Here is a 24,635-nt window from a genome sequence, read left to right as displayed (position 1 = left end):
AGATTTGATTTGATTTAGATTTTTGTCATGTGTACTGAGGTACAGTGAAAAGTATTGTTCTACATACAGACCAGGTAGATCGTTCCATACATGAAAAACATAGGACATACATAGAACATAGAACATAGAACAATACAGCGCAGTACAGGCCCTTCGGCCCACGATGTTGCACCGAAACAAAAGCCATCTAACCTACACTATACCATTATCATCCATATGTTTATCCAATAAACTTTTAAATGCCCTCAATAAATACACAATGTAATACACAGGGCAGCACGGTCGCACAAGTGGCTAGCACTGTGCCTTCACAGCGCCATGGTCCCAGGTCCGATTCCCCGCTGGGTCACTGTCTGTGCGGAGTCGGCACGTTCTCCCCGTGTCTGCGTGGGTTTCCTCCGGGTTCTCCGGTTTCCTCCCACAGTCCAAAGATGTGCAGGTTAGGTGGATTGGCCATGATAAATTGCCCTTAGTGACAAAAAATGTTAGGAGGGGTTATTGGGTTACGGGGATAGGGTGGAAGTGAGGGCTTAAGTGGGTCGGTGCAGACTCGATGGGCCGAATGGCCTCCTTCTGCACTGTATGTTCTATGTTCTAATTACATAGACATTGGGTGAAGCATACAGAGCATAGTGCTGAAACAGTAAAGAAGATGCGTAGAGAGATCATTCAGTCCATGGAGGGCTATTCATGAATCTGGTAACAGCAGGGAAGAAGCTCTTTTTGAATCGGTTAGTGCGTGTTCTCAGACTTTTGTATCTTCTGCCCGATGGAAGAGGTTGGAAAATAGAATAACCCAGTGGGAGGGGTCTTTGATTATGCTGCCCGCTTTCCCAAGGCAGATTGTATAATCATCGAATGTTATGTAAATAACCGGTCATTATAGGAAAAGTACTAATAAGGAAAGATTACTGATCAAATGTAAACAGAAAATGTTGGAAAACTCAGCTGGTCAGGCAGCATTTGAGAGAACCAGAGTTAATGTTAACTATTTCTCTTCACCGATGCTGCCTGACCTCCTGAGTTTCCCAGCATTTTCTGTTTTTTATTTCTGATTTCCGGCATCTGCAGAGTTTTTTTGTAATGCAGAAGCTTGAAACAAATGCCAGAGAGAAAGGGGGCGGGATTCTCCGAAACGGCGGCTAAGCGTTGGCGCCGGCGTAAACACCAGAGTGTTCCACGCCGGCGTCAACGGGCCCCTTGTAGGGGCTCAGAAGGGCGCCGAAGTGATCCGCGAAGCTCCGGCTGCCGATACAGAGCCCTACACCTCTGGCCGCGGGTCCGCGTGCAACGTGGCAGCCCCACGCAGCAAGCCAGCCCCAACAATATCGCCCCCCTCCCAGAATGCACACGCCCGCCGATCGGTGGCCCCCGATCGGAACCCTGGCCGTCCTGGAGGACCCCCCCCCGTGTGACAGACCCCCCCCTCCACCACCACCAGGGCGGCCAACTTTGGCTTCCTGCCCCTAGATGAACAATGAGGTGGGCAGGAACTGACTGCGACACGTAGGCTGTGAATGGACAAAAACAACTTTATAATGGACAAAGTATCCCAGTAAACAAAGGTGGCAGGATGGGGTTAAATCATGAGCTGATCACAGTCATCATCTTGCTTAGAGTTAATTTTACTGGTCAATATAAAAATGACAGTTTCAAGGATTGGATCAAGTCCAACTGGGGTGGGCTATAGATTTTTGGAAAACTCTAAAATTGGTGTGTTTGTACCAGTGTCAGACAGAGTGATTTTGGCATTTATCCAGATCTCTCTCCTATGTACATGGACCAAACTTGGAATAATAAAGCCGTCTTAACTGGGTCGATGTGTGTCTGCAGATCTGTGTGTTCAGCTGAGGTGTATCCAAGAGGGAGAAACCCCACATAAAAGCTAGCTCAATACTCAGGCCTTGGAAATGCTCCTACATACCTGTCCTGCTATCTTCCAGACTATGGACATGTACACCAAGGTCTCTCTGGACCTCTATATTTCTCAGATTCATGTTGATTCTCCTGCGCTCATTCAAACTCTTACAATCTATATTTGTTTCCACTGACAACCTGCGTTGTTTGTCCTCGTATTTCTCAAGATTGAAGGCCATTTGCCCAGCTGACCAATCCCTTGATATCTTCGCACAGTTTACAGCTTTCTTCCTCACTATCAACCACTAGGTCAATTTTCCTAACATTTGCAAACTTCTTAAACATTTAAGTGTGTGTCTTGATGTATGAACAGCAAAGGTCCTAATATTGAGCACTGCAGAATCCCACTCAAACAGCCTTCCACTCACAAAAACATTCAACCATTATCATATGCTTCATGTCACTCACTGAGCCAGTGTGGAATCGATCTAGCCACTTTCCCTCAGATCTCAGGAGCTTTTAATTTTCTGATCAGCTCATCATTGTGGAACCTTGTTAAAAGCTTGCTAAAATCCATGTGCGCTACAGCAAACATGTTACCCAGGTTACCTACTCAGAACATTCTATCAAGTTCGTCAGGTAAGACCTTTCTTTAACAAATCCATGCTGGCCTCTCTAAATGAGAATCTATTACTCAAAGATTTTGTTTCCAATAGATTTCCTGTCACTGAGGTAACACAGCTTTAAAGTCTCTCCAAGTTCTCTGGAACCACACCTGTGGCAAGAGAGAATTGGAAACTGATAGTCAGAGCTTCAATTATTTCCTCCCTTGCTTCTCTTAGCAGCCTGGACTACATTTCATCTGGGGTTTTCTCCACTTACAATGAAGCTAAACATCTTAATATTTCCTCTCTCATGATGCTTATCCCTCCTCAACTGCAATATTTGTTTTGTCCTGGTCTTTTAGACTAAAGTGCAAAGTATTCATCAGGAAACACCTGCATCTTGTACCATCATACCAAATTACCTTTTTGATTGTTAATCGATCCTGCACTTTCCTTCATTATCCTCTTACTCTTTATATATTTTAAAATACCTTTTATATAGTTATTTTCTGAAACAAATAACAATCCCCCCTTCATCTAAAATGTTTCTTACCCTCTGAAGTGGCAGCTTGGTCATGGTCTGATTCTCCAAATGGGTTTGTGCGTCTGAAAGATTAAAGTGTGCAGATGTAGTTCCCGAGATTCAGAAGCTGGCTTGAATTTACTTTCCCATTTTGAAAACCCTGAATACACAAACCTGCTGACAGACTTGTTCTGATCGAAGTCATCACTTGTTGCATACAGTTCAAACTGAATTGGAGTTCCAGGGATTACTAGTGGATCTGCAGATTCTGGGGCTTCGGTCAAACATTTCTCACTGTTCGCAGCTTCAGGACACTCATGCTCAACTCTGTAATGAACATAGAATAACAGTGAACAAGCAGCAGAAAATAACATTTTTTGGCACAAGAGATTACAATATTTTATTATATTTTATTTATTAATTTATAATCAGCATTCTCAGGATTTTTTAGCAAAAGTTGTTCGGGGCAGCAGGTAGAATATGTCACCAATGTTAGTGCTGTTGAGATGGGAATCTCCTGGTCATTCTGCAGTAGCACTGGCTGGAAACATGCTCTGAATTTATGTTCAGAAGTTACAATTGAAATAAAATACTAGTTTGGATTGGTCAATCCACTCAGGGGTCCCTGCCAGTGGAATCCGCTCACGGGTCCTGCCAGTGGGGGTCCACGTACGGGTCCTGCCAGTGGGGGTCCACTCACGGGTCCTGCCAGTGGGATCCACTCACGGGTCCTGCCAGTGGGATCCACTCACGAGTCCTGTCAGTGGGATCCACTCACGGGTCCTGTCAGTGGGATCCACTCACAGGTCTCGTCAGTGGGATCCACTCATGGATCCAGCCAGTGGGATCCACACACGGGGCCAGCCAATGGGATCCACTCACTGGTCCTGCCTGTTGGATCTACTCATGTGTCCTGCCAGTGGGATCCACTCGTGGGTCCTGCCAGTGGGGGTCCACTCACAGGTCCTGCCAGTGGGATCCACTCATGGGCCCTGCCAGTGGGATCCACTCACAGGTCCTGTCAGTGGGATCCACTCACAGGTCTTGTCAGTGGGATCCACTCATGGGTCCAGCCAGTGGGATCCACACACGGGGCCAGCCAATTGGATCCACTCACTGGTCCTGTCAGTGGAATCTACTCATGTGTCCTGCCAATGGGATCCACTTGTGGGTCCAGTCGATGAGATCCACTCACGGGTCATGTCAGTGGGATCCACTCATGGGTTCTGCCAGTGGGATCCACTCATGGGTCATGTCAATGGGACCCACTCACGGGTCCCGTCAGTGGGATCCACTCAAGGGTCATGCAAGTGGGATCCACTCACGGGTTCTGCCAGTGGTATCCACTCACGATTTCTGCCAGTGGGATCCACTCAAGTCCTGACAGTGGGACACACTCCCGGACCCAGCATGATCCAATTTGATCCCCTGCCAGAGGAATCCACTCCATATCCCTGCCAGAGGGATCCATTTCCCCACCACTGTCAGAGGGATCAACCCCAACAGTGGGGTCCACTCCTGACCCCGCCAGAGGGATCCACTCTTGATCCCCTGCCAGAGGATCCACTCCCGATCCCCACCAGAGGGAATCCACTCCCGACCCACCGCACCAGAGGAATCCACTCACAATCCCCATTGGAGGGATCCACTCCTGATCCCCCTCAGATGTATCCAATCACAAACCCCCCCGCCATAGGGATCCACCCTTATTCCCCACCAGCCAGATCCACTCCCTATTCACTGCTGACAGGAGCACTTAGCCTGAAAAGGGGAGAATTGACGCTAGTGTTTCTATTTAACTGGGTTTTAAAAAAAATATATATTTTATTGAAAATTTTTGGTCAACCAACACAGTACATTGTGCATCCTTTACACAATATTATAACAACACAAATAACAATGACCTATTTTATAAACAGAAAATGAATAAATAATAAATAACAAAAATGAAAACGAACCCTAATTGGCAACTGCCTTATCACAAGTAACACTCTCCAAAAATATAATTTAACAGTCCAATATATAATTATCTGTAGCAACGACCTATACATATTATACAGTATATATTAACAACCCTGAGAGTCCTTCTGGTTCCTCCTCCTCCCCCCCCACCCCCCTCCCCCCCTCCCCACCCCCACCCCCGTCCCCCCCACCCGCACCCCCCACCCCCTTCCCCCCCCGATCCTGGGCTGCTGCTGCTGCCTTCTTTTTTCCATTCCATCTATCTTTCTGCGAGGTATTCGACGAACGGTTGCCACCGCCTGGTGAACCCTTGAGCCGACCCCCTTAGAACGAACTTAATCCGCTCTAGCTTTATATGGGTGGCTGCCATGTCATTTATCCAGGTCTCCACCCCCGGGGGCTTGGCTTCTTTCCACATTAGCAATATCCTGCGCCGGGCTACTAGGGACGCAAAGGCCAAAACATCGGCCTCTCTCGCCTCCTGCACTCCCGGCTCTTGTGCAACCCCAAATATAGCCAACCCCCAGCTTGGTTCGACCCGGACCCCCACTACTTTTGAAAGCACCTTTATCACCCCCATCCAAAACCCCTGTAGTGCCGGGCATGACCAAAACATATGGGTATGATTCGCTGGGCTTCTCGAGCACCTCGCACACCTATCCTCCACCCCAAAAAATTTACTGAGCCGTGCTCCAGTCATATGCGCCCTGTGTAATACCTTAAACTGAATCAGGCTTAGCCTGGCACACGAGGACGACGAGTTTACCCTGCTTAGGGCATCTGCCCACAGCCCCTCCTCGATCTCCTCCCCCAGCTCTTCTTCCAATTTCCCTTTTAGTTCATCTACCATAGTCTCCCCTTCGCCCCTCATTTCCCTATATATATCTGACACTTTACCATCCCCCACCCATGTCTTTGAGATCACTCTGTCCTGCACCTCTTGTGTCGGGAGCTGCGGGAATTCCCTCACCTGTTGCCTCGCAAAAGCCCTCAGTTGCATATACCTGAATGCATTCCCTTGGGGCAACCCATATTTCTCGGTCAGCGCTCCCAGACTCGCAAACTTCCCATCCACAAACAGATCTTTCAGTTGCGTTATTCCTGCTCTTTGCCACATTCCATATCCCCCATCCATTCCCCCCGGGGCAAACCTATGGTTTTTTCTTATCGGGGACCCCCCCAAGGCTCCAGTCTTTCCCCTATGCCGTCTCCACTGTCCCCAAATCTTCAGTGTAGCCACCACCACCGGGCTTGTGGTGTAGTTCCTCGGTGAGAACGGCAATGGGGCTGTCACCATAGCCTGTAGGCTAGTCCCCCTACAGGACGCCCTCTCTAATCTCTTCCACGCCGCTCCCTCCTCCTCTCCCATCCACTTACTCACCATTGAAATATTAGCGGCCCAATAATACTCACTTAGGCTCGGTAGTGCCAGCGCCCCCCTATCCCTGCTACGCTGTAAGAATCCCTTCCTCACTCTCGGGGTCTTCCCGGCCCACACAAAACCCATGATGCTCTTTTCAATCCTTTTAAAAAAAGCCTCGTGATCACCACCGGGAGGCACTGAAACACAAAGAGGAATCTCGGGAGGACCACCATCTTAACCGCCTGCACCCTCCCTGCCAGTGACAGGGATACCATATCCCATCTCTTGAAATCCTCCTCCATTTGTTCCACCAACCGCGTTAAATTTAACCTATGCAATGTGCCCCAATTCTTGGCTATCTGGATCCCCAGGTAACGAAAGTCCCTGGTTACCTTCCTCAACGGTAGGTCCTCTATTTCTCTACTCTGCTCCCCTGGATGCACCACAAACAACTCACTTTTCCCCATGTTCAATTTATACCCTGAAAAATCCCCAAACTCCCCAAGTATCCGCAGTATTTCTGGCATCCCCTCCGCCGGGTCTGCCACATATAGTAACAAATCGTCCGCATACAAAGATACCCGGTGTTCTTCTCCTCCTCTAAGTACTCCCCTCCACTTCTTGGAACCCCTCAACGCTATCGCCAGGGGCTCAATCGCCAGTGCAAACAATAATGGGGACAGAGGGCATCCCTGCCTTGTCCCTCTATGGGGCCGAAAATATGCAGATCCCCGTCCATTCGTGACCACGCTCGCCATCGGGGCCCTATACAACAGCTGCACCCATCTAACATACCCCTCTCCAAAACCAAATCTCCTCAACACCTCCCACAAATAATCCCACTCCACTCTATCAAATGCTTTCTCGGCATCCATCGCCACTACTATCTCCGTTTCCCCCTCTGGTGGGGGCATCATCATTACCCCTTGCAGCCTCCGTATATTCGTGTTCAGCTGTCTCCCCTTCACAAACCCAGTTTGGTCCTCGTGGACCACCCCCGGGACACATTCCTCTATTCTCATTGCCATTACCTTGGCCAGGATCTTGGCATCTACATTTAGGAGGGAAATAGGTCTATAGGACCCGCATTGTAGCGGGTCCTTTTCCTTCTTTAAGAGAAGCGATATCGTTGCTTCAGACATAGTCGGGGGCAGTTGTCCCCTTTCCTTTGCCTCATTAAAGGTCCTTGTCAATACCGGGGCGAGCAAGTCCACATATTTTCTATAGAATTCGACTGGGAATCCATCCGGTCCCGGGGCCTTTCCCGCCTGCATGCTCCTAATTCCTTTCACCACTTCTTCTACCTCGATCTGTGCTCCCAGTCCCACCCTTTCCTGCTCTTCCACCTTGGGAAATTCCAGCCGATCCAAAAAGCCCATCATTCTCTCCCTCCCATCCGGGGGTTGAGCTTCATATAATTTTTTATAAAATGTCTTGAACACTCCATTCACTCTCTCCGCTCCCCGCTCCATCTCTCCTTCCTCATCCCTCACTCCCCCTATTTCCCTCGCTGCTCCCCTTTTCCTCAATTGGTGTGCCAGCAACCTGCTCGCCTTCTCCCCATATTCGTACTGTACACCCTGTGCCTTCCTCCATTGTGCCTCTGCAGTGCCCGTAGTCAGCAAGTCAAATTCTACATGTAGCCTTTGCCTTTCCCTGTACAGTCCCTCCTCCGGTGCTTCCGCATATTGTCTGTCCACCCTCAAAAGTTCTTGCAGCAACCGCTCCCGTTCCTTACTCTCCTGCTTCCCTTTATGTGCCCTTATTGATATCAGCTCCCCTCTAACCACCGCCTTCAGCGCCTCCCAGACCACTCCCACCTGGACCTCCCCATTATCATTGAGTTCCAAGTACTTTTCAATGCACCCCCTCACCCTTAGACACACCCCCTCATCTGCCATTAGTCCCATGTCCATTCTCCAGGGTGGGCGCCCTCCAGTTTCCTCCCCTATCTCCAAGTCTACCCAGTGTGGAGCGTGATCCGAATGGCTATAGCCGTATACTCCGTTCCCCTCACCTTCGGGATCAACGCCCTTCCCAGCACAAAAAAGTCTATTCGCGAGTAGACTTTATGGACATAGGAGAAAAACGAGAACTCCTTACTCCTAGGTCTGCTAAATCTCCACGGGTCTACACCTCCCATCTGCTCCATAAAATCTTTAAGTACCTTGGCTGCTGCCGGCCTCCTTCCAGTCCTGGACTTCGACCTATCCAGCCCTGGTTCCAACACCATATTAAAATCTCCCCCCATTATCAGCTTTCCCATCTCTAGGTCCGGAATGCGTCCTAGCATCCGCCTCATAAAATTGGCATCATCCCAGTTCGGGGCATATACATTTACCAAAACCACCGTCTCCCCCTGTAGTTTGCCACTCACCATCACGTATCTGCCCCCGTTATCCGCCACTATAGTCTTTGCCTCGAACATTACCCGCTTCCCCACTAATATAGCCACCCCCCTGTTTTTCGCATCTAGCCCCGAATGGAACACCAGCCCCACCCATCCTTTGCGTAGCCTAACCTGGTCTATCAGTTTCAGGTGCGTTTCCTGTAACATAACCACATCTGCCTTAAGTTTCTTAAGGTGTGCGAGTACCCGTGCCCTCTTTATCGGCCCATTCAGCCCTCTCACGTTCCACGTGATCAGCCGGGTTGGGGGGCTTCCTACCCGCCCCCCCTTGTCGATTAGCCATCCCCTTTTTCCAGCTCCTCACCCGGTTCCCACGCAGCTGTATCTCCCCCAGGCGGTGCCCCCCCGCCCATCCCCTCCCATACCAGCTCCCCCCTCTCCCCAGCTGCAGCAACCCAGTAATTCCCCCCTCCCACCCCCCCCGCTAGATCCCCCGCTAGCGTAATTACTCCCTCCATGTTGCTCCCAGAAGTCAGCAAACTCTGGCCGACCTCGGCTTTCCCCCGTGACCTCGGCTCGCACCGTGCGACGCCCCCTCCTTCCTGCTTCTCTATTCCCGCCATGATTATCATAGCGCGGGAACCAAGCCCGCGCTTCTCCCTTGGCCCCGCCCCCAATGGCCAACGCCCCATCTCCTCCACCTCCCCTCCTCCCCCCATCACCACCTGTGGAAGAGAGAAAAGTTACCACATCGCAGGATTAGTACATAAAACTCCTCTTTTCCCCCCTTTTTAACCCCCCTCTTCGCCCCCCACATTCGCCCCACCACTTTGTTCAAACGTTCTTTTTAATAACCCGCTCATTCCAGTTTTTCTTCCACAATAAAAGTCCACGCTTCATCCGCCGTCTCAAAGTAGTGGTGCCTCCCTCGATATGTGACCCACAGTCTTGCCGGTTGCAGCATTCCAAATTTTATCTTCTTTTTATGAAGCACCGCCTTGGCCCGATTAAAGCTCGCCCTCCTTCTCGCCACCTCCGCACTCCAGTCTTGATAAACGCGGATCACCGCGTTCTCCCATTAACTGCTCCGAGTTTTCTTTGCCCATCTAAGGACCATTTCTCTATCCTTAAAACGGAGGAATCTCACCACTATGGCTCTGGGAATTTCTCCTGCTCTCGGTCCTCACGCCATCACTCGGTATGCTACCTCCACCTCCAACGGACCCGCCGGGGCCTCCGCTCCCATCAACGAGTGCAGCATCGCGCTCACATATGCCCCGACGTCCGCTCCCTCCGCACCTTCAGGAAGACCAAGAATCCTCAGGTTGTTCCTCCTTGCGTTGTTCTCCAGTGCCTCCAACCTTTCCACACATCGTTTCTGATGTGCCTCATGCATCTCCGTCTTCACCACCAGGCCCTGTATGTCGTCCTCATTCTCGGCTGCCTTTGCCTTCACGACCCGAAGCTCCCGCTCCTGGGTCTTTTGTTCCTCCTTTAGCCCTTCGATCGCCTGTAGTATCGGGGCCAACAGCTCTTTCTTCATTTCCTTTTTGAGCTCTTCCACACAGCATTTCAAAAACTCTTGTTGTTCAGGGCCCCATGTTAAACTGCCACCTTCCGACGCCATCTTGGTTTTTGCTTGCCTTCCTTGCCGCTGTTCTAAAGGATCCACTGCAATCCGGCCACTTTCTCCTCCTTTTTTCATCCGTATCCAGGGGGGGATTCCCTTCTGGTTTACCGCACAGTGTTTGTAGCCGTCAAAATTGCCGTTGGGGCTCCTATCAAGAGCCCAAAAGTCCGTTTCACCGGGAGCCGCCGAAACGCGCGACTCAGCTGGTCATCGCCGCACCCGGAAGTCATTTAACTGGGTTTAACCTACGGAAGAGGTGCCACTTAAAGTGTACTTGCGTAAGTGGCTCAATAGGGCAACAACACAGCCCTATTCAACACAGAAGAATTACATGTTCGAAACGGCATTTCAAATGGGCTAAAAATAATAGATTCTATCAGTACAAAATTGTTTTAACTACATACATACATAATCCACACCTAATAGGGAGCCATGTTTGAAGGAAGCGTGCATTAGAAGCCGGGCTAAAATATAATTGTCTCAATTTAACCTTTCAACATAATTCTTGAATCAATCCATTAGAATCTTGAATCCAAGGAGAATACACTTAATTTAAATAAATATATGCTATTTGATGAGAAATTAATTTTCCACGTCAGTATTCCAACTTTACAACCGAGTGAATCAGGTAAAAACAATTGTTCGATCCGTCGGTTAGAAGGCACCTGAGGTAAGGTGTAAGGTTCTCTGTTTCAGCCAGTTTGGCTCTCCGAATCTCCACAATGCAAGTTGATTCAGGGAAGTGGCTGCTAACAGTAATTTGTAAAACTCCTCACTATACTTTGTGGAACCTTGCTGTGCACAAAACATCTTTGTCGCACGGAAATGCAGCAGATAATTAATTCTATGCCATAATATGGATGTGGAATTTTGAATGAGCCAGACACTGAATCTGCTTGCAAATGGTTGCTGTGCATTATCACCATCAGATACCTCAAAATCAACTCATTGTACTTCACTTCTTACCTCTCAGGACGAAAATTTTCATGTTTCTTCTGAAATGTGGACATAGGTGTTACTGCATCCACTGCTGTCTGGTTCAGTCTGATTGCAATAGCCTAACACACAAGAGCAATAGTTTGCTAATGGATCAACCGTTAAATGCTGGCATTTAAAGCAAAATACAGCAACATCAATACAACAATAACAGAACTTACCTCGGGATTGTCAGTGAGATAAATCTGCCTGGAAATATTATTGATGGTGCAAATCCACTGAGAAAGTAAGAAACAGAAACAAAAAGGTTATGACAATTCTTACTGAAATCAATGTAAAGCAAAGAAAATTTCCAGAATATACTTTAACTTACTACCTCTTCAGACTCCTGCTTTCCTTCTGCTTGCAGGATAATGCTCCTAGAAAAAGAAATCAGAGTCATCGGGTTTTACAGTATGGAAAGAGGCCTTTTGTCCCATCATGTCTGCGCCGGCTATAAAGCTATTCTAATCCTATTCTCCAGCACTTGGTCCGTAGCCTTGTATGCTCTGTAATTTCAAGTGCTCATCCAAGTGCTTTTTAAATGTTGAGGATTTCCGCCTCTACCACCCTTTCAGGGAGCGGGTCCCAGATTCCCACCACCCTCGGGTCAAAAAGCTTTTCCTGAAATCCCCTATAAATCTCCTGCCACTTACCTCAAATCTATGCCCCTGGTTACTGACCCCTCCACTAACGGGAAAGGTTTCTTCCTGTCTACCCTATTTATGCCCCTCATAATTTTGTACACCACAATTAGGTCCCCCCTCAGCCTTCTCTGCTCTAAGACCATAAAATATAGGAGCAGAATTAGGCCATTCGGCCCATCAAGTCTGCTCTGCCATTCGCTCATAGCTGGTATGTTCCTCATCACCAGCCCCCTGCCTTTTCCTCATATTAATCGCGAACTCCCCTTATTATTCAAGAACACCAGGGGCGAGATTCTCCGACCCCCTGCCGGGTCGGAGAATCGCGGGGGGGGCTGGCGTGAATCCCGCCCCCGCCGGTTGCCGAATTCTCCACCACCGGACATTCGGCGGGGGCGGGAATCGCGCCGTGCCGGTTGGCGGGCCCCCCCGCTCGATTCTCCGGCCCGAAGTCCCGCCGCTGAAATGCCTGTCCCGCCGGCGTAAATTAAACCACCTACCTTACCGGCGGGACAAGGCGGCGCGGGCGGGCTCCGGGGTCCTGGGGGGGGGGGGGCGCGGGGCGATCTGGCCCCGGGGGGTGCCCCCACGGTGGCCTGGCCCGCGATCGGGGCCCACCGATCCGCGGGCGGGCCTGTGCCGTGGGGGCACTCTTTCCCTTCCGCCTCCGCCACGGTCTCCACCATGGCGGAGGCAGAAGAGACTCCCTCCACTGCGCATGCGTGGGAAGTTGTCAGCGGCCGCTGACGCTCCCGCGGATGCGCCGCCCGGAGATGTCATTTCCGCGCCAGCTGGCGGGGCACCAAAGGCCTTTTCCGCCAGCTGGCGGGGCGGAAATTCGTCCGGCGCCGACCTAGCCCCTCAAGGTTGGGGCTCGGCCCCCAAAGATGCGGAGCATTCCGCACCTTTGGGGTGGCGCGATGCCGTCTGATTTGCGCCGTTTTCGGCGCCAGTCAGCGGACATCGTGCCGTTTCCGGAGAATTTCGCCCCAGATTTGTGGTTGAGGCGCTGTTACCTACAGGGCTCCAGACCAAGAGCTGGAAGGTGGAATTAGACAGAATAGTTCTTTCTTAGAACTTTCTTAAAACATAAGGAAAACAAATCCAGCCTAACCAGCCTCTCTTCATTTTTAATTTAAAAAAAAAATTCCTTTCTCACAGTCACAAAGCCAAAGTGCAGAGCAGACTGAGGCAAACTCTGAATTCATCCCCTTTCTTGCTCCAAAATTCAAATCAAATCAAACTCAAACTGAATCCAACTCATGGTCCTCACAAGAGAAACATACCAGATCCAAGCTGACAAGAACAGGCATTACACCTGATCTCACCCTTGATCTTAGCCAAAAGACCCAGAAGCGAAACCAGCCTCTCCATAGATGAAACGCTCCAGACATGAAACGCTCCAGACAGGAAACATCCTGGTGAATCTCCTCTGCACCTTTTCCAGTACAACCACATCCTAATTGTAGTGTGATGACCAGAATTGCACATAGTACTCTACCTGTGGCCTAAACCGCATTTTATATAGCTCCAACTTAACCTTCCTGCTCGTTTATTTTATGCCTTAGCTAATAGTGGAAAGTATCCATATGTCTTCTTCACCATCTTGTCTACCTGTCTTGCTGCCTTCAGGGATCTTTGGACATGCACCCCAAGATCCCTCTGCACTTCCTAGCACCCTACCGTTCATTGTGTATTCCCTTGCCTTGTTAGGCCTCCCAAAATGCATCACCTCAGATTTGTCATGGTTAAATTCCACCTGCCACTGTTCTGTCCATCTGACCAGCCCATCCAGATCATCCTGTAATGCAAAGCGTTCCTCCTTGCTATTTACCACACTACCAATTTCCATTAAGATCTTCATGAGCGTCATTTATCCTCTGGCTTCTTGATGATTATAACATTGTAGAATAGAATTATAAATTCTGATCATAGATTCATAGAGGCTGGTCAGATGTCTGCTTGTACTGCGAAGAATAAAGAGCTGTATTCACAAAGCTGGCTAACTGGAGGATGCTTCAAACAACAAATACTATTGTACACTAGCTAGAGTAGGCAGTCAGCATCAGGTAGAAAAGAGTAAAAACAAATCTGATGCATGTGACAGGCGGATCACAGGAAGCAATTATTTCTAGAAATTAGGATAAAAATGTGTTTGACTCTTAACAACTAGCTGAAATGGTCTACCCTGTCTTAGTGAGGGCAATTAGGGATTGGCAACAAATGCTGGCTTTGAGAGTTACACTCACATCCAATTCGCAAATAAAGTTTGGTTTTGTTGGCATGATCTTCCTTTTAATACCCATGCTGGCTTTCACTAGTTAAATACTAGCCTTCCAAGCTTCATTTTATTCCTGATTATTATTTCAAAAATCTTGCCCTGATTCATGTCCAACCAATTGGCCTAAACAGCGGGAAAACAGAGGCGACAGTGCAAAGAGGAAGGGTCACGAGGGGCGAGGCAGCGAGGTCACGAGGGGCGAGGCAGCGGGGCCACGAGGGGCGAGGCCACGAGGGGCGAGGCAGCGGGGCCACGAGGGGCGAGGCAGCGGGGCCACGAGGGGCGAGGCAGCGGGGCCACGAGGGGCGAGGCAGCGGGGCCACGAGCAGCGAGGAAAGTCACCAGCAGCGAGGCGGTGTCATGAGGCAGTGTCACCAGCAGCGAGGCAGTGCCACCAGCAGCGAGGCAGTGCCACCAGCAGCGAGGCAGTGCCACCAGCAGCGAGGCAGTGCCGCCAGCAGCGAGGCAGTGTCGCCAGCTGCGAGGCAGTGCCACCAGCAGCGAGGCAGTGCCACCAGCAGCCAGGCAGTGTCACCAGCAGCCAGGCAGTGCCACCAGCAGCCAGGCAGTGCCACCAGCAGCCAGGCAGTGCCACCAGCAGCCAGGCAGTGCCACCAGCAGCCAGGCAGTGCCACCAGCAGCCAGGCAGTGCCACCAGCAGCGAGGCTGTGCCACCAGCAGCGAGGCAGTGCCACCAGCAGCGAGGCAGTGCCACCAGCAGCGAGGCAGTGTCACCAGCAGCCAGGCAGTGCCACCAGCAGCCAGGCAGTGCCACCAGCAGCGAGGCAGTGCCACCAGCAGCCAGGCAGTGCCACCAGCAGCCAGGCAGTGCCACCAGCAGCGAGGCTGTGCCACCAGCAGCGAGGCAGTGTCACCAGCAGCGAGGCAGTGCCGCCAGCAGCGAGGCAGTGCCACCAGCAGCGAGGCAGTGCCACCAGCAGCGAGGCTGTGTCACCAGCTGCGAGGCTGTGTCACCAGCAGCGAGGCAGTGCCACGAGCAGCGAGGCAGTGCCTCCAGCAGCGAGGCAGTGCCTCCAGCAGCGAGGCAGTGCCACCAGCAGCGAGGCTGTGTCACCAGCATCGAGGCAGTGTCACCAGCAGCGAGGCAGTGTCACCAGCAGCGAGGCAGTGTCACCAGCAGCGAGGCAGTGTCACCAGCAGCGAGGCAGTGTCACCAGCGAGGCAGTGTCACCAGCAGCGAGGCAGTGCCACCAGCAGCGAGGCAGTGTCACCAGCAGCGAGGCAGTGTCACCAGCAGCGAGGCAGTGTCACCAGCTGCGAGGCAGTGTCACCAGCAGCGAGGCAGTGTCACCAGCAGCGAGGCAGAGCCACCAGCAGCGAGGCAGAGCCACCAGCAGCGAAGCAGCGTCACGAGCCGCGAGGCAGCGTCACGAGCCGCGAGGCAGCGTCACGAGCCGCGAGGCAGCGTCACGAGCCGCTAGGCAGCGTCACGAGCCGCGAGGCAGCGTCACGAGCCGCGAGGCAGCGTCACGAGCAGCGAGGCAGCGTCACGAGCAGCGAGGCAGCGTCACGAGCCGCGAGGAAATGTGGAGTAAAAATGCAGTTGTTGCAGGAGATTCCATAATTAGCAGGAAAATCCACATTTATGAAAAGAGTGTCTCTAAAGGGATAAGTATACACCGCAGGGCAAGAGTTATAGCTGGGGGAAGGGCAATTATGATGCCCATTAGACGTGACTTGGGGGGGATAGGTTGGAGAAGTAGACTGCAAGTGTTGGGCACACTGGATAAGTGTAGCTTGTTCAAGGATCAGCTACTGCGTGTTCTTGATAAGTACGTACCAGTCAGGCAGGGAGGAAGGCTTAGAGCGAGGGAACCGTGGTTTACCAAAGAAGTGGAATCGCTTGTTAAGAGGAAGAAGGAGGCCTATGTGAAGATGAGGTGTGAAGTTTCAGTTGGGGCGATGGATAGTTACAAGGTAGCGAGGAAGGATCTAAAGAGAGAGCTAAGACGAGCAAGGAGGGGACATGAGAAGTATTTGGCAGGTAGGATCAAGGAAAACCCAAAAGCTTTCTATAGGTATGTCAGGAATAAGCGAATGACTAAGGTAAGAGTAGGGCCAGTCAAGGACAGGCATGGGAAGTTGTGTGTGGAGTCTGAAGAGATAGGCGAGATACTAAATGAATATTTTTCGTCAGTATTCACTCAGGAAAAAGATAATGTTGTGGAGGAGAATGCTGAGACCCAGGCTATTAGAATAGATGGCATTGAGGTACGTAGGGAAGAGGTGTTGGCAATTCTGGACAGGCTTAAAATAGATAAGTCCCCGGGGCCTGATGGGAATTATCCTAGGATTCTCTGGGAAGCCAGGGAAGAGATTGCTGGACCTTTGGCTTTGCTTTTTATGTCATCATTGGCTACAGGAATAGTGCCAGAGGACTGGAGGATAGCAAATGTGGTCCCTTTGTTCAAAAAGGGGAGTAGAGACAACCCCGGCAACTATAGACCGGTGAGCCTCACGTCTGTAGTGGGTAAAGTCTTGGAGGGGATTATAAGAGACAAGATTTATAATCATCTAGATAGGAATAATATGATCAGGGAAAGTCAGCATGGCTTTGTAAAGGGTAGGTCATGCCTCACAAACCTTATCGAGTTCTTTGAGAAGGTGACTGAACAGGTAGACGAGGGTAGAGCAGTTGATGTGGTGTATATGGATTTCAGTAAAGCGTTTGATAAGGTTCCCCATGGTAGGCTATTGCAGAAAATACGGAGGCTGGGGATTGAGGGTGATTTAGAGATGTGGATCAGGAATTGGCTAGCTGAAAGAAGACAGAGGGTGGTGGTTGATGGGAAATGTTCAGAATGGAGTTCAGTTACAAGTGGCGTACCACAAGGATCTGTTCTGGGGCCGTTGCGGTTTGTCATTTTTATCAATGACCTAGAGGAAGGCGCAGAAGGGTGGGTGAGTAAATTTGCAGACGACACTAAAGTCGGTGGTGTTGTCGACAGTGAGGAAGGATGTAGCAGGTTACAGAGGGACATAGATAAGCTGCAGAGCTGGGCTGAGAGGTGGCAAATGGAGTTTAATGTAGAGAAGTGTGAGGTGATTCACTTTGGAAGGAATAACAGGAATGCGGAATATTTGGCTAATGGTAAAGTTCTTGGAAGTGTGGATGAGCAGAGGGATCTAGGTGTCCATGTACATAGATCCCTGAAAGTTGCCACCCAGGTTGATAGGGTTGTGAAGAAAGCCTATGGAGTGTTGGCCTTTATTGGTAGAGGGATTGAGTTCCGGAGTCAGGAGGTCATGTTGCAGCTGTACAAAACTCTGGTACGGCCTCATTTGGAGTATTGCGTACAGTTCTGGTCACCGCATTATAGGAAGGACGTGGAGGCTTTGGAGCGGGTGCAGAGGAGATTTACCAGGATGTTGCCTGGTATGGAGGGAAAATCTTATGAGGAAAGGCTGATGGACTTGAGGTTGTTTTCGTTGGAGAGAAGAAGGTTAAGAGGAGACTTAATAGAGGCAATAAAAATGATCAGGGGGTTGGATAGGGTGGACAGTGAGAGCCTTCTCCCGCGGATGGAAATGGCTGGCACGAGGGGACATAGCTTTAAACTGAGGGGTAATAGATATAGGACAGAGGTCAGAGGTAGGTTCTTTACGCAAAGAGTGGTGAGGCCGTGGAATTCCCTACCGGCAACAGTAGTGAACTCGCCAACATTGAGGGCATTTAAAAGTTTATTGGATAAGCATATGGATGATAATGGCATAGTGTAGGTTAGATGGCTTTTGTTTCGGTGCAACATCGTGGGCCGAAGGGCCTGTACTGCGCTGTATCGTTCTATGTTCTATGTGGGAAGCCGGAAACATTTCCAGTGCCCGGGATCAGCTTTTGTGCAGGAAGTGTCTCCATCGACATCTCCTGGAAGTCCGTGTTTCGGAGCTGGAGCGGCGTCTGGGGATGCTGTGAAGCATTCGCGAGGCTGAGAGTATTGTTTTTATTTATTTTAATAAATTTAGAGTGCCCAATTCATTTTTCCAATTAAGGGACAATTTAGCGTGGCCAATCCACCTATCCTGCACAACTTTGGGTTGTGGGGGCGAAACTCACGTAAACACGGGGGAATGTGCAAATTCCACACGGACAGTGACCCAGAGTCGGGATCGAACCTGGGACCTTGGCACCATGAGGCAGCAGTGCTAAGCACTGTGCCACCGTGCTGCCCGGCTGAGAGCATTGTTGGTAGCACATATAGAGAGGTGGTCACACCACAGCCTCAGACTCCACTGGCAGGAAGGGAATGGATGACCACCAAGGAGAGCAAGAGAGCTAGGCAGGCAGTGTAGGATTCTCCCGTGTCCATTCCCCTGCAAAACAGGTATACTACTTGGATACTGTTGAGGAGACTGACCTCTCAGGGGAAAGCATCAGCAGCCAAATTTGTTGCACCATGGTTGGTTCCGCTGCAGAGGGGAGGAATAAAAAGTGTGGGAATGCAATAGTTATCGGGGATTTGATTGTCTTGGAGAAGTTCCAGAACATTCTGGATGGGTGGGGAGGGCGGGGGGGGGGGGGGGGGGGGCGCACAGCCAATGGTTGCGGTGCACATCCGTACCAATGATGTAGGTTAAAAAGAGGGATGAGGTCCTGAAAGCAGAATACAGGGAGTTAGGAAGAAAGTTGAGAAGTTGGACGTCAAAGTTAGTGATCTCAGGATTACTACCAGTGCCACGTGCTAGTCAGAGTAGAAATAACAGATCACATTGGATGAATACCTGGCTGAAGAGAAGGTGCGAGGGGAAAGGTTTCAGATTCCTGGGGCTTTGGGACCGGTTCTGGGGGAGGTGGGATCTGTACAAACTAGACAGGTTCCACCTGGGCAGGATTGGGATTTATATCATTGGGGAGGTACTTGCTAGAGCAGTTGGGGAGGGTTTAAACTAATATGGCAGGGGGGTGGGAACCTATGTAAGGATTCAGAGCTAGGGGAATCAAGAACAAGAGAAATGGACAGCAAGGAGAATAGTAAAAGTGATAGGCAGAGAAATCAAGGGCCTATATCAAATAATGACACTGTAAAAAATAGGAGCAGGATGAGGAACGTCAAAAGAACTAGCCTTAAAGTTTTGTACTTGAGTGCAAGGAGCATTCAAAATAAAATGAATGAATTAATTACACAGATATGATATAGTTGAGATTACGGAGATGTGGTTCCAAGGTGACCAAGGATGGGAACTAAATGTTGAGGGCTATTCAGTTTTTAGGAAGGAAAGACAGAGAGGAAAAGGTGGAGGCGGTGCATTGTTGATTTTTTTTGTTTATCATTTTTTAAAAATAAATTTAGAGTATCCAATATATATTTTTTTCAATTAAGGGTTTGCCCCGTTGCGTGGCCATTCCACCGACCCTGCACACCTTTTGGGTTGTAGATGAGAGACCCACGCAGACACGGGGAGAATGTGCAAACTCCACATGGACAGTGACCCAGGGCCGGGATCGAACCTGGGACCTCGGCGGCAGAGGCAGCAGTGTTAACCACTGCGCCACCGTGCCGCCCACATTGTTGATGAAAGAAGATATTGATACAATATTGAGGAAAGATATTAGTACAGATGCTGTGCAATTTGTCTGGGTTGAGTTAAGAAACATCAAGGGGAACAAAACATTCATAGTCATGGTATGCAGACCGCCAAACTGCAGTGGTAATGTTGGGAATAACATTATGCAGGAAATCAGAGGTGTATGTGATAATGGAACATCTGTGATTATGGGTGACTTTAATCTGCATATAGATTAGGTGAGTCAAATTAGTCACAGTACAATGGAGAAGGAATTTCTGGAGTGTATACGGGATGGGCTTCTGGACCAATATGTTGAGAAACCAACAAGGGAACAGAATATCTTGGACTGGGTGTTGGCCTAGTTGGGACTAGTTGGCAATCTAGTTGTGAGAAAATCTTTGAGGATGAGTCCTCAGATTATGTCATCTGATAGAATTCTTGATCAAGGTGGATAATGAGTTAGTTGTTCTGAGACTAGGGGCGAAATTCTCCCCCAACGGCGGGATGTCCGCCGACTGGCGCCAAAGCCGGCGCCAATCAGACGGGCATCGCGCCGGCCCAAAGGCGCGGAAGGCTCCGCATCTTTGGCGGCCTAGCCCCAACATTGAGGGGCTAGGCCGACGCCGGAGGGATTTCCGCCCCGCCAGCTGGCGGAAATGGCGTTTGTTTCCCCGCCAGCTGGCGCGGAAATGCGGCGCATGCGCGGGAGCGTCAGCGGCCGCTGTCAGTTTCCCAGCGCATGCGCGGGAGCGTCAGCGGCCGCTGTCAGTTTCCCGCGCATGCGCAGTGGGGAGAGTCTCTTCCGCCTCTGCCATGGTGGAGGCCGTGGTGGAGGCGGAAGGGAAAGAGTGCCCCCACGGCACAGGCCCGCCCGCGGATCGGTGGGCCCCGACCGCGGGCCAGGCCACCGTGGGGCACCCCCCGGGGTCAGATCGCCCCGCGCCCCCCCCAGGACCCCGGAGCCTGCCCACGCCGCCTGGTCCCGCCGGTAAATACCAGGTTTGATTTACGCTGGCGGGACAGGCAATTTCTGGGCGGGACTTCGGCCCATCCGGGCCGGAGAATCCAGCGGGGGGTCCCGCCAACTGGCGCGTCCGGACTCCCGCCCCCGCCCAATCTCCGGGAGCGGAGACTTCGGCGGGGGCGCGATTCACGGCGGCCAACGGCCATTCTCCGATCCGGCGGGGGATCGGAGAATGACGCCCTAGGGTCCTGAACGTCAATAAAGGCAACTATGATGGCCATCTAAAATGGGCACCCAAAAGGACGATGGGAATTGTGGTCAGGTTGGGACACAGACAGGACACAACTTGTGCATACTGCAAACAACTCAGACTCATACAGAAACTCATACCTGCTCGAGACCACTCACAGGTCTTCCCGGGACAATGGGCTTCAGATTGAAACTTTCCATAAGTGGCAGACTCAGGGGCGCCTGTTTGTCTTATTTGGGAGTGCCTACGTGCCTTGGGCACTAACAGCCATGATCGTCTAGGACCTGCCCAGCCATCAAGGTACCCGCCCCTAATTGGCCTGGATCGATTAGGGTGATCAAAATCCTATCGATCCATTGGATTTCTACCTGCCCAAAAGAGTGCGAAAGATTGTAGGATAAGAAGAACTGCGCAACCAACATTCTGTCTCTTTTGGACTGGCTCTGTCCACCAACTGCAGCACCCCGACCAACCAAGTTCACGGACCCGTGACCTCCACCTGAAGACGACACTCAGCCTAGACGATCCAGCTAACCTCCAGCCGCCACACTTGAGGAACCAGATAAAGGCCTTACCTAACCTGCATAGAGCAGGTCACTTGGAAGTTAAGTAAAGGTAATTTAAACTGCTAGATATAGTCTAATGTGTAGTAGCGTGTAATTTATTAAGTATATAACTAATCCTATGTTCAATAATAAACTGCGATTATACTAAATACTTGTTGCGTGGTCATTTTCCAACACACTTGCACATTCTGGTTATTAATAAGGATAGAAGTCAATGACAACAAATTGGCGACTCTGGTGGGATTCGACTAGAAGTGACTTTGATCCCACAACTTTGATTAATTGGTATAAAGGAAAAATGAACCACAAGAGCGAGTTCTGTGTTGGCCAAATAACCGAATTCCGGGTGTGTGTACTAACCGCATGCAAAACTAACAGGGAAGGATAGGGAAAACTCTGCAGATTTGCACGCAAGTCGAGAGGGATTTTGACCCGGAACATAGCCATAGGCCGTACCCACTGTTCGATCGACTCCCTATTCCCTTGTTCCAAATTGAAAACTGAGGAAATGGCAGCTCCATTATTAGAAAAGAAGATGAATTCACAGCAAACTGACGTAGAAGTAATTGACATGTCCGAGAAGTGTCCCATATGGGAGGATGTACTGAGGAAATACTTATAGGAGAAAGGATGGTCCCTGTGGGCAAATTTCGAAGAGGCATACAAATTAGCAAGAAAAAACAATTTGCCGCTCCCGCGACTAAGTGCCCACGCCGTTGAGGTTCACGACGGCGTGAAACGGCCCCGATCTCGACCGATTCAAGACCCGAAAATGGGCTAGGATCGGGGCCGCGAGAAACTCGGGGGGGCGTGTCGCTAAAGCAGCGTCGTCAGCGTGCGCCGGGCATTGGCGCCGCATAAAGGCGGCGCCGCGTCATCTGCCGCCTAACTCACCCACGCATGCGCGGGTTGGCCGGCGCCAGCCAGCGCCAACCTGCACATGCGTGGTTGCCGTCCTCCCCGAGGCCGCCCCGCAAGAAGATGTTGGATGGATCTTGCGGGGCGCGGAGGAAAGGAGGTCCTCCTTCAGAGAGGCCGGCTCGCCGATCGGTGGGCACCGATTGTGGGCCAGACCCCTTTTGAGTGCAACCCCGGTGAAAGAACCCCCCTCGCCCTCCTACAGGCCGCCCCCCCCCCCAGCGGGCAGCGACCAGGTGTGGATGGCGCCGGCGGGAAGCCGTCGTTTTGGGCAGGCCGCTCGGCCCATCCGGGCCGGACAATAACGGGTGTAGCGGAGAATCGCCATTTTATGTGTCCCGGGCGATTCTCTGGCCTGCGCCGTGCAGAACTCGACGGGGTCGTTCCTGCCGCTTGGGTGCATCGCGGGAGGGCGTCAAACCGGCGTCGTGGGGAAAAATGGCGTGCCAGGCGAGTCTCCAAACCGGCGCAGGAGCGGAGAATCGTGCCCAATAGATTTGAGGATTGGGAACAGTTTAAAGACGGACCAAGAGAATGATTCTAAGAAGGGAAAATATAATTTGAAAGTAAGCTAGCAGGGAACATAAAAACGGACTGTAAAACTTTCTATAGATATGTAAAGAGAAAAAGATTGAAAAAACTAATGTAGGCCCCTTACAGTCAGAAACAGAGGAGATTTATAACGAAGGACAAAGAAAAGTGCAGCTCAGGAACAGGCCCTTCAGCCCTCCAAGCCTGCGCTGACCATGCTTCACGTCTGGGAAAAGATTCTGACGATCCACTCTGTCTATAATTTTGTAAACATCTATCAGGTCGCCCTTCAACCTCCGTCATTCCAGTGAGAACAAACTAAGTTTATCCAACCTCTCCTCATAACTAATGCCCTCCATGCCAGGCAATATTCTGGTAAACCTTTCCAAAGCCTCCCCATCCTTATGGTAGTGTGGCGACCAGAATTGAACAACATATTCCAAGTATGGCCTAAGTAAGGTTCTATACAGCTGCAGCATGGCTTGTCAATTTTAATACTCAATGCCCCGGCCGATGAAGACAAGCATGCCATGCCATATGCCTTCTTGACTACCTTCTCCACCTGTGTTGCCACTTTCAATGACCTGCAGACCTGTACAACCAGATCCCTCTACCTGCCAATACTCTTAAGGGTGCTGTCGTTTACTGTATATTTCCCACCTGTATTAGATCTTCCAAAATGCATTATCTCACATTTGTCCGAATTAAACTCCATCTGGCATCTATCCGCCCAAGTCTCCAACAATCTATATCCTATTGTATCCTCTGACAGTCCTCATCACTATCTTCAATTCCACCAACCTTTGTGTCATCCGTAAACTTACTGATCAGACCAGTTACATTTTCCTCCAAATCATTTATATAGACTACAAACAGCAAGGGTCCCAGTACTGATCCCTGCGGAACACCACGTGTCACAGACCTCCATTCAGAAAAGCACCCTTCCACTGCTACCCTCTGTCTTCTATGACCTAGCCAGTTCTGTATCCATCTTGCCAGCTCACCTCTGATCCCATGTGACTTCATTTTCTGTGCCAGTCTGCCATGAGGGACTTTGTCAAAGGCCTTACTGAAGTCCACGTAGACAACATCCACTGCCCTGCCTTCATCAATCATCTTCGTCACTTCCTCGAAAAACTCGATCAAGTTAGTGAGACACGACCTCCCATTCACAAAACCATGCTGCCTCTCGCTAATACGTCCATTTGCTTCCAAAAGGGAGGAATACGTTCTTGAAGATTCCTCTCCAATAACAGAGAACAAAGGAATGGCTGAGGAACTAAAATCGCAGTTTGCTTCTATCTTCATGAAGTAAGACATGAATAATGTACCAGACGTTCTGAGAAACACAAGTTTTAGTGGGGAGCTGAAGGAAATTAGTATCAGGAAAGAAATAGTTTTGGGGAAATTAATGGGATTGAAGGCTGACAAATCTGCAGGGCCTGATAATCTTCATCCCAGAATGCTTAAGGAAGTGGCCCTAGAAATAGTAGATCTATTGGTGGTCATTTTCCAAAACGTTTTGATCTCTGGAATGGTTCCTACAGATCGGAGCGTAGCTAATATAACCCCGCTATTCAAAAAGGGAGGTAGAGAGAAACAGGGAACGATAGACCAGTGAGCCTAACATCGATAGTAGGAAAGTTGCTAGCGTCCATTGTCAAGGATTTCACAGCACAGCATTTGGAAA

General features: G+C 50.4%; 1 protein-coding gene across 3 annotated transcripts in view; it reads right to left on the bottom strand.

Moving 5' to 3' along the window:
• appl2 (adaptor protein, phosphotyrosine interaction, PH domain and leucine zipper containing 2) overlaps window positions 1-24,635 on the bottom strand; it is a 271,692-nt gene that overhangs the window by 61,749 nt on the left and 185,308 nt on the right. For all 3 annotated transcript variants that reach the window (XM_072471949.1, XM_072471947.1, XM_072471948.1), the window contains 5 exons: window positions 11,603-11,645; window positions 11,448-11,504; window positions 11,257-11,348; window positions 3,160-3,312; window positions 3,016-3,068 (listed from right to left, as the gene is read on the bottom strand). In XM_072471949.1, the coding sequence (XP_072328050.1) occupies window positions 3,016-3,068; window positions 3,160-3,312; window positions 11,257-11,348; window positions 11,448-11,504; window positions 11,603-11,645 (398 nt within the window). The remainder of the gene's footprint in view (window positions 1-3,015; window positions 3,069-3,159; window positions 3,313-11,256; window positions 11,349-11,447; window positions 11,505-11,602; window positions 11,646-24,635) is intronic.

The sequence above is a fragment of the Scyliorhinus torazame genome, chromosome 13 (assembly GCF_047496885.1).
Source record: "Scyliorhinus torazame isolate Kashiwa2021f chromosome 13, sScyTor2.1, whole genome shotgun sequence".
NCBI classification, from domain to species: Eukaryota; Metazoa; Chordata; class Chondrichthyes; order Carcharhiniformes; family Scyliorhinidae; genus Scyliorhinus; species Scyliorhinus torazame.
The sequence above is the reverse complement of the archived record's forward strand: the minus strand, read 5'-3'. Positions and strand labels throughout refer to the sequence as shown.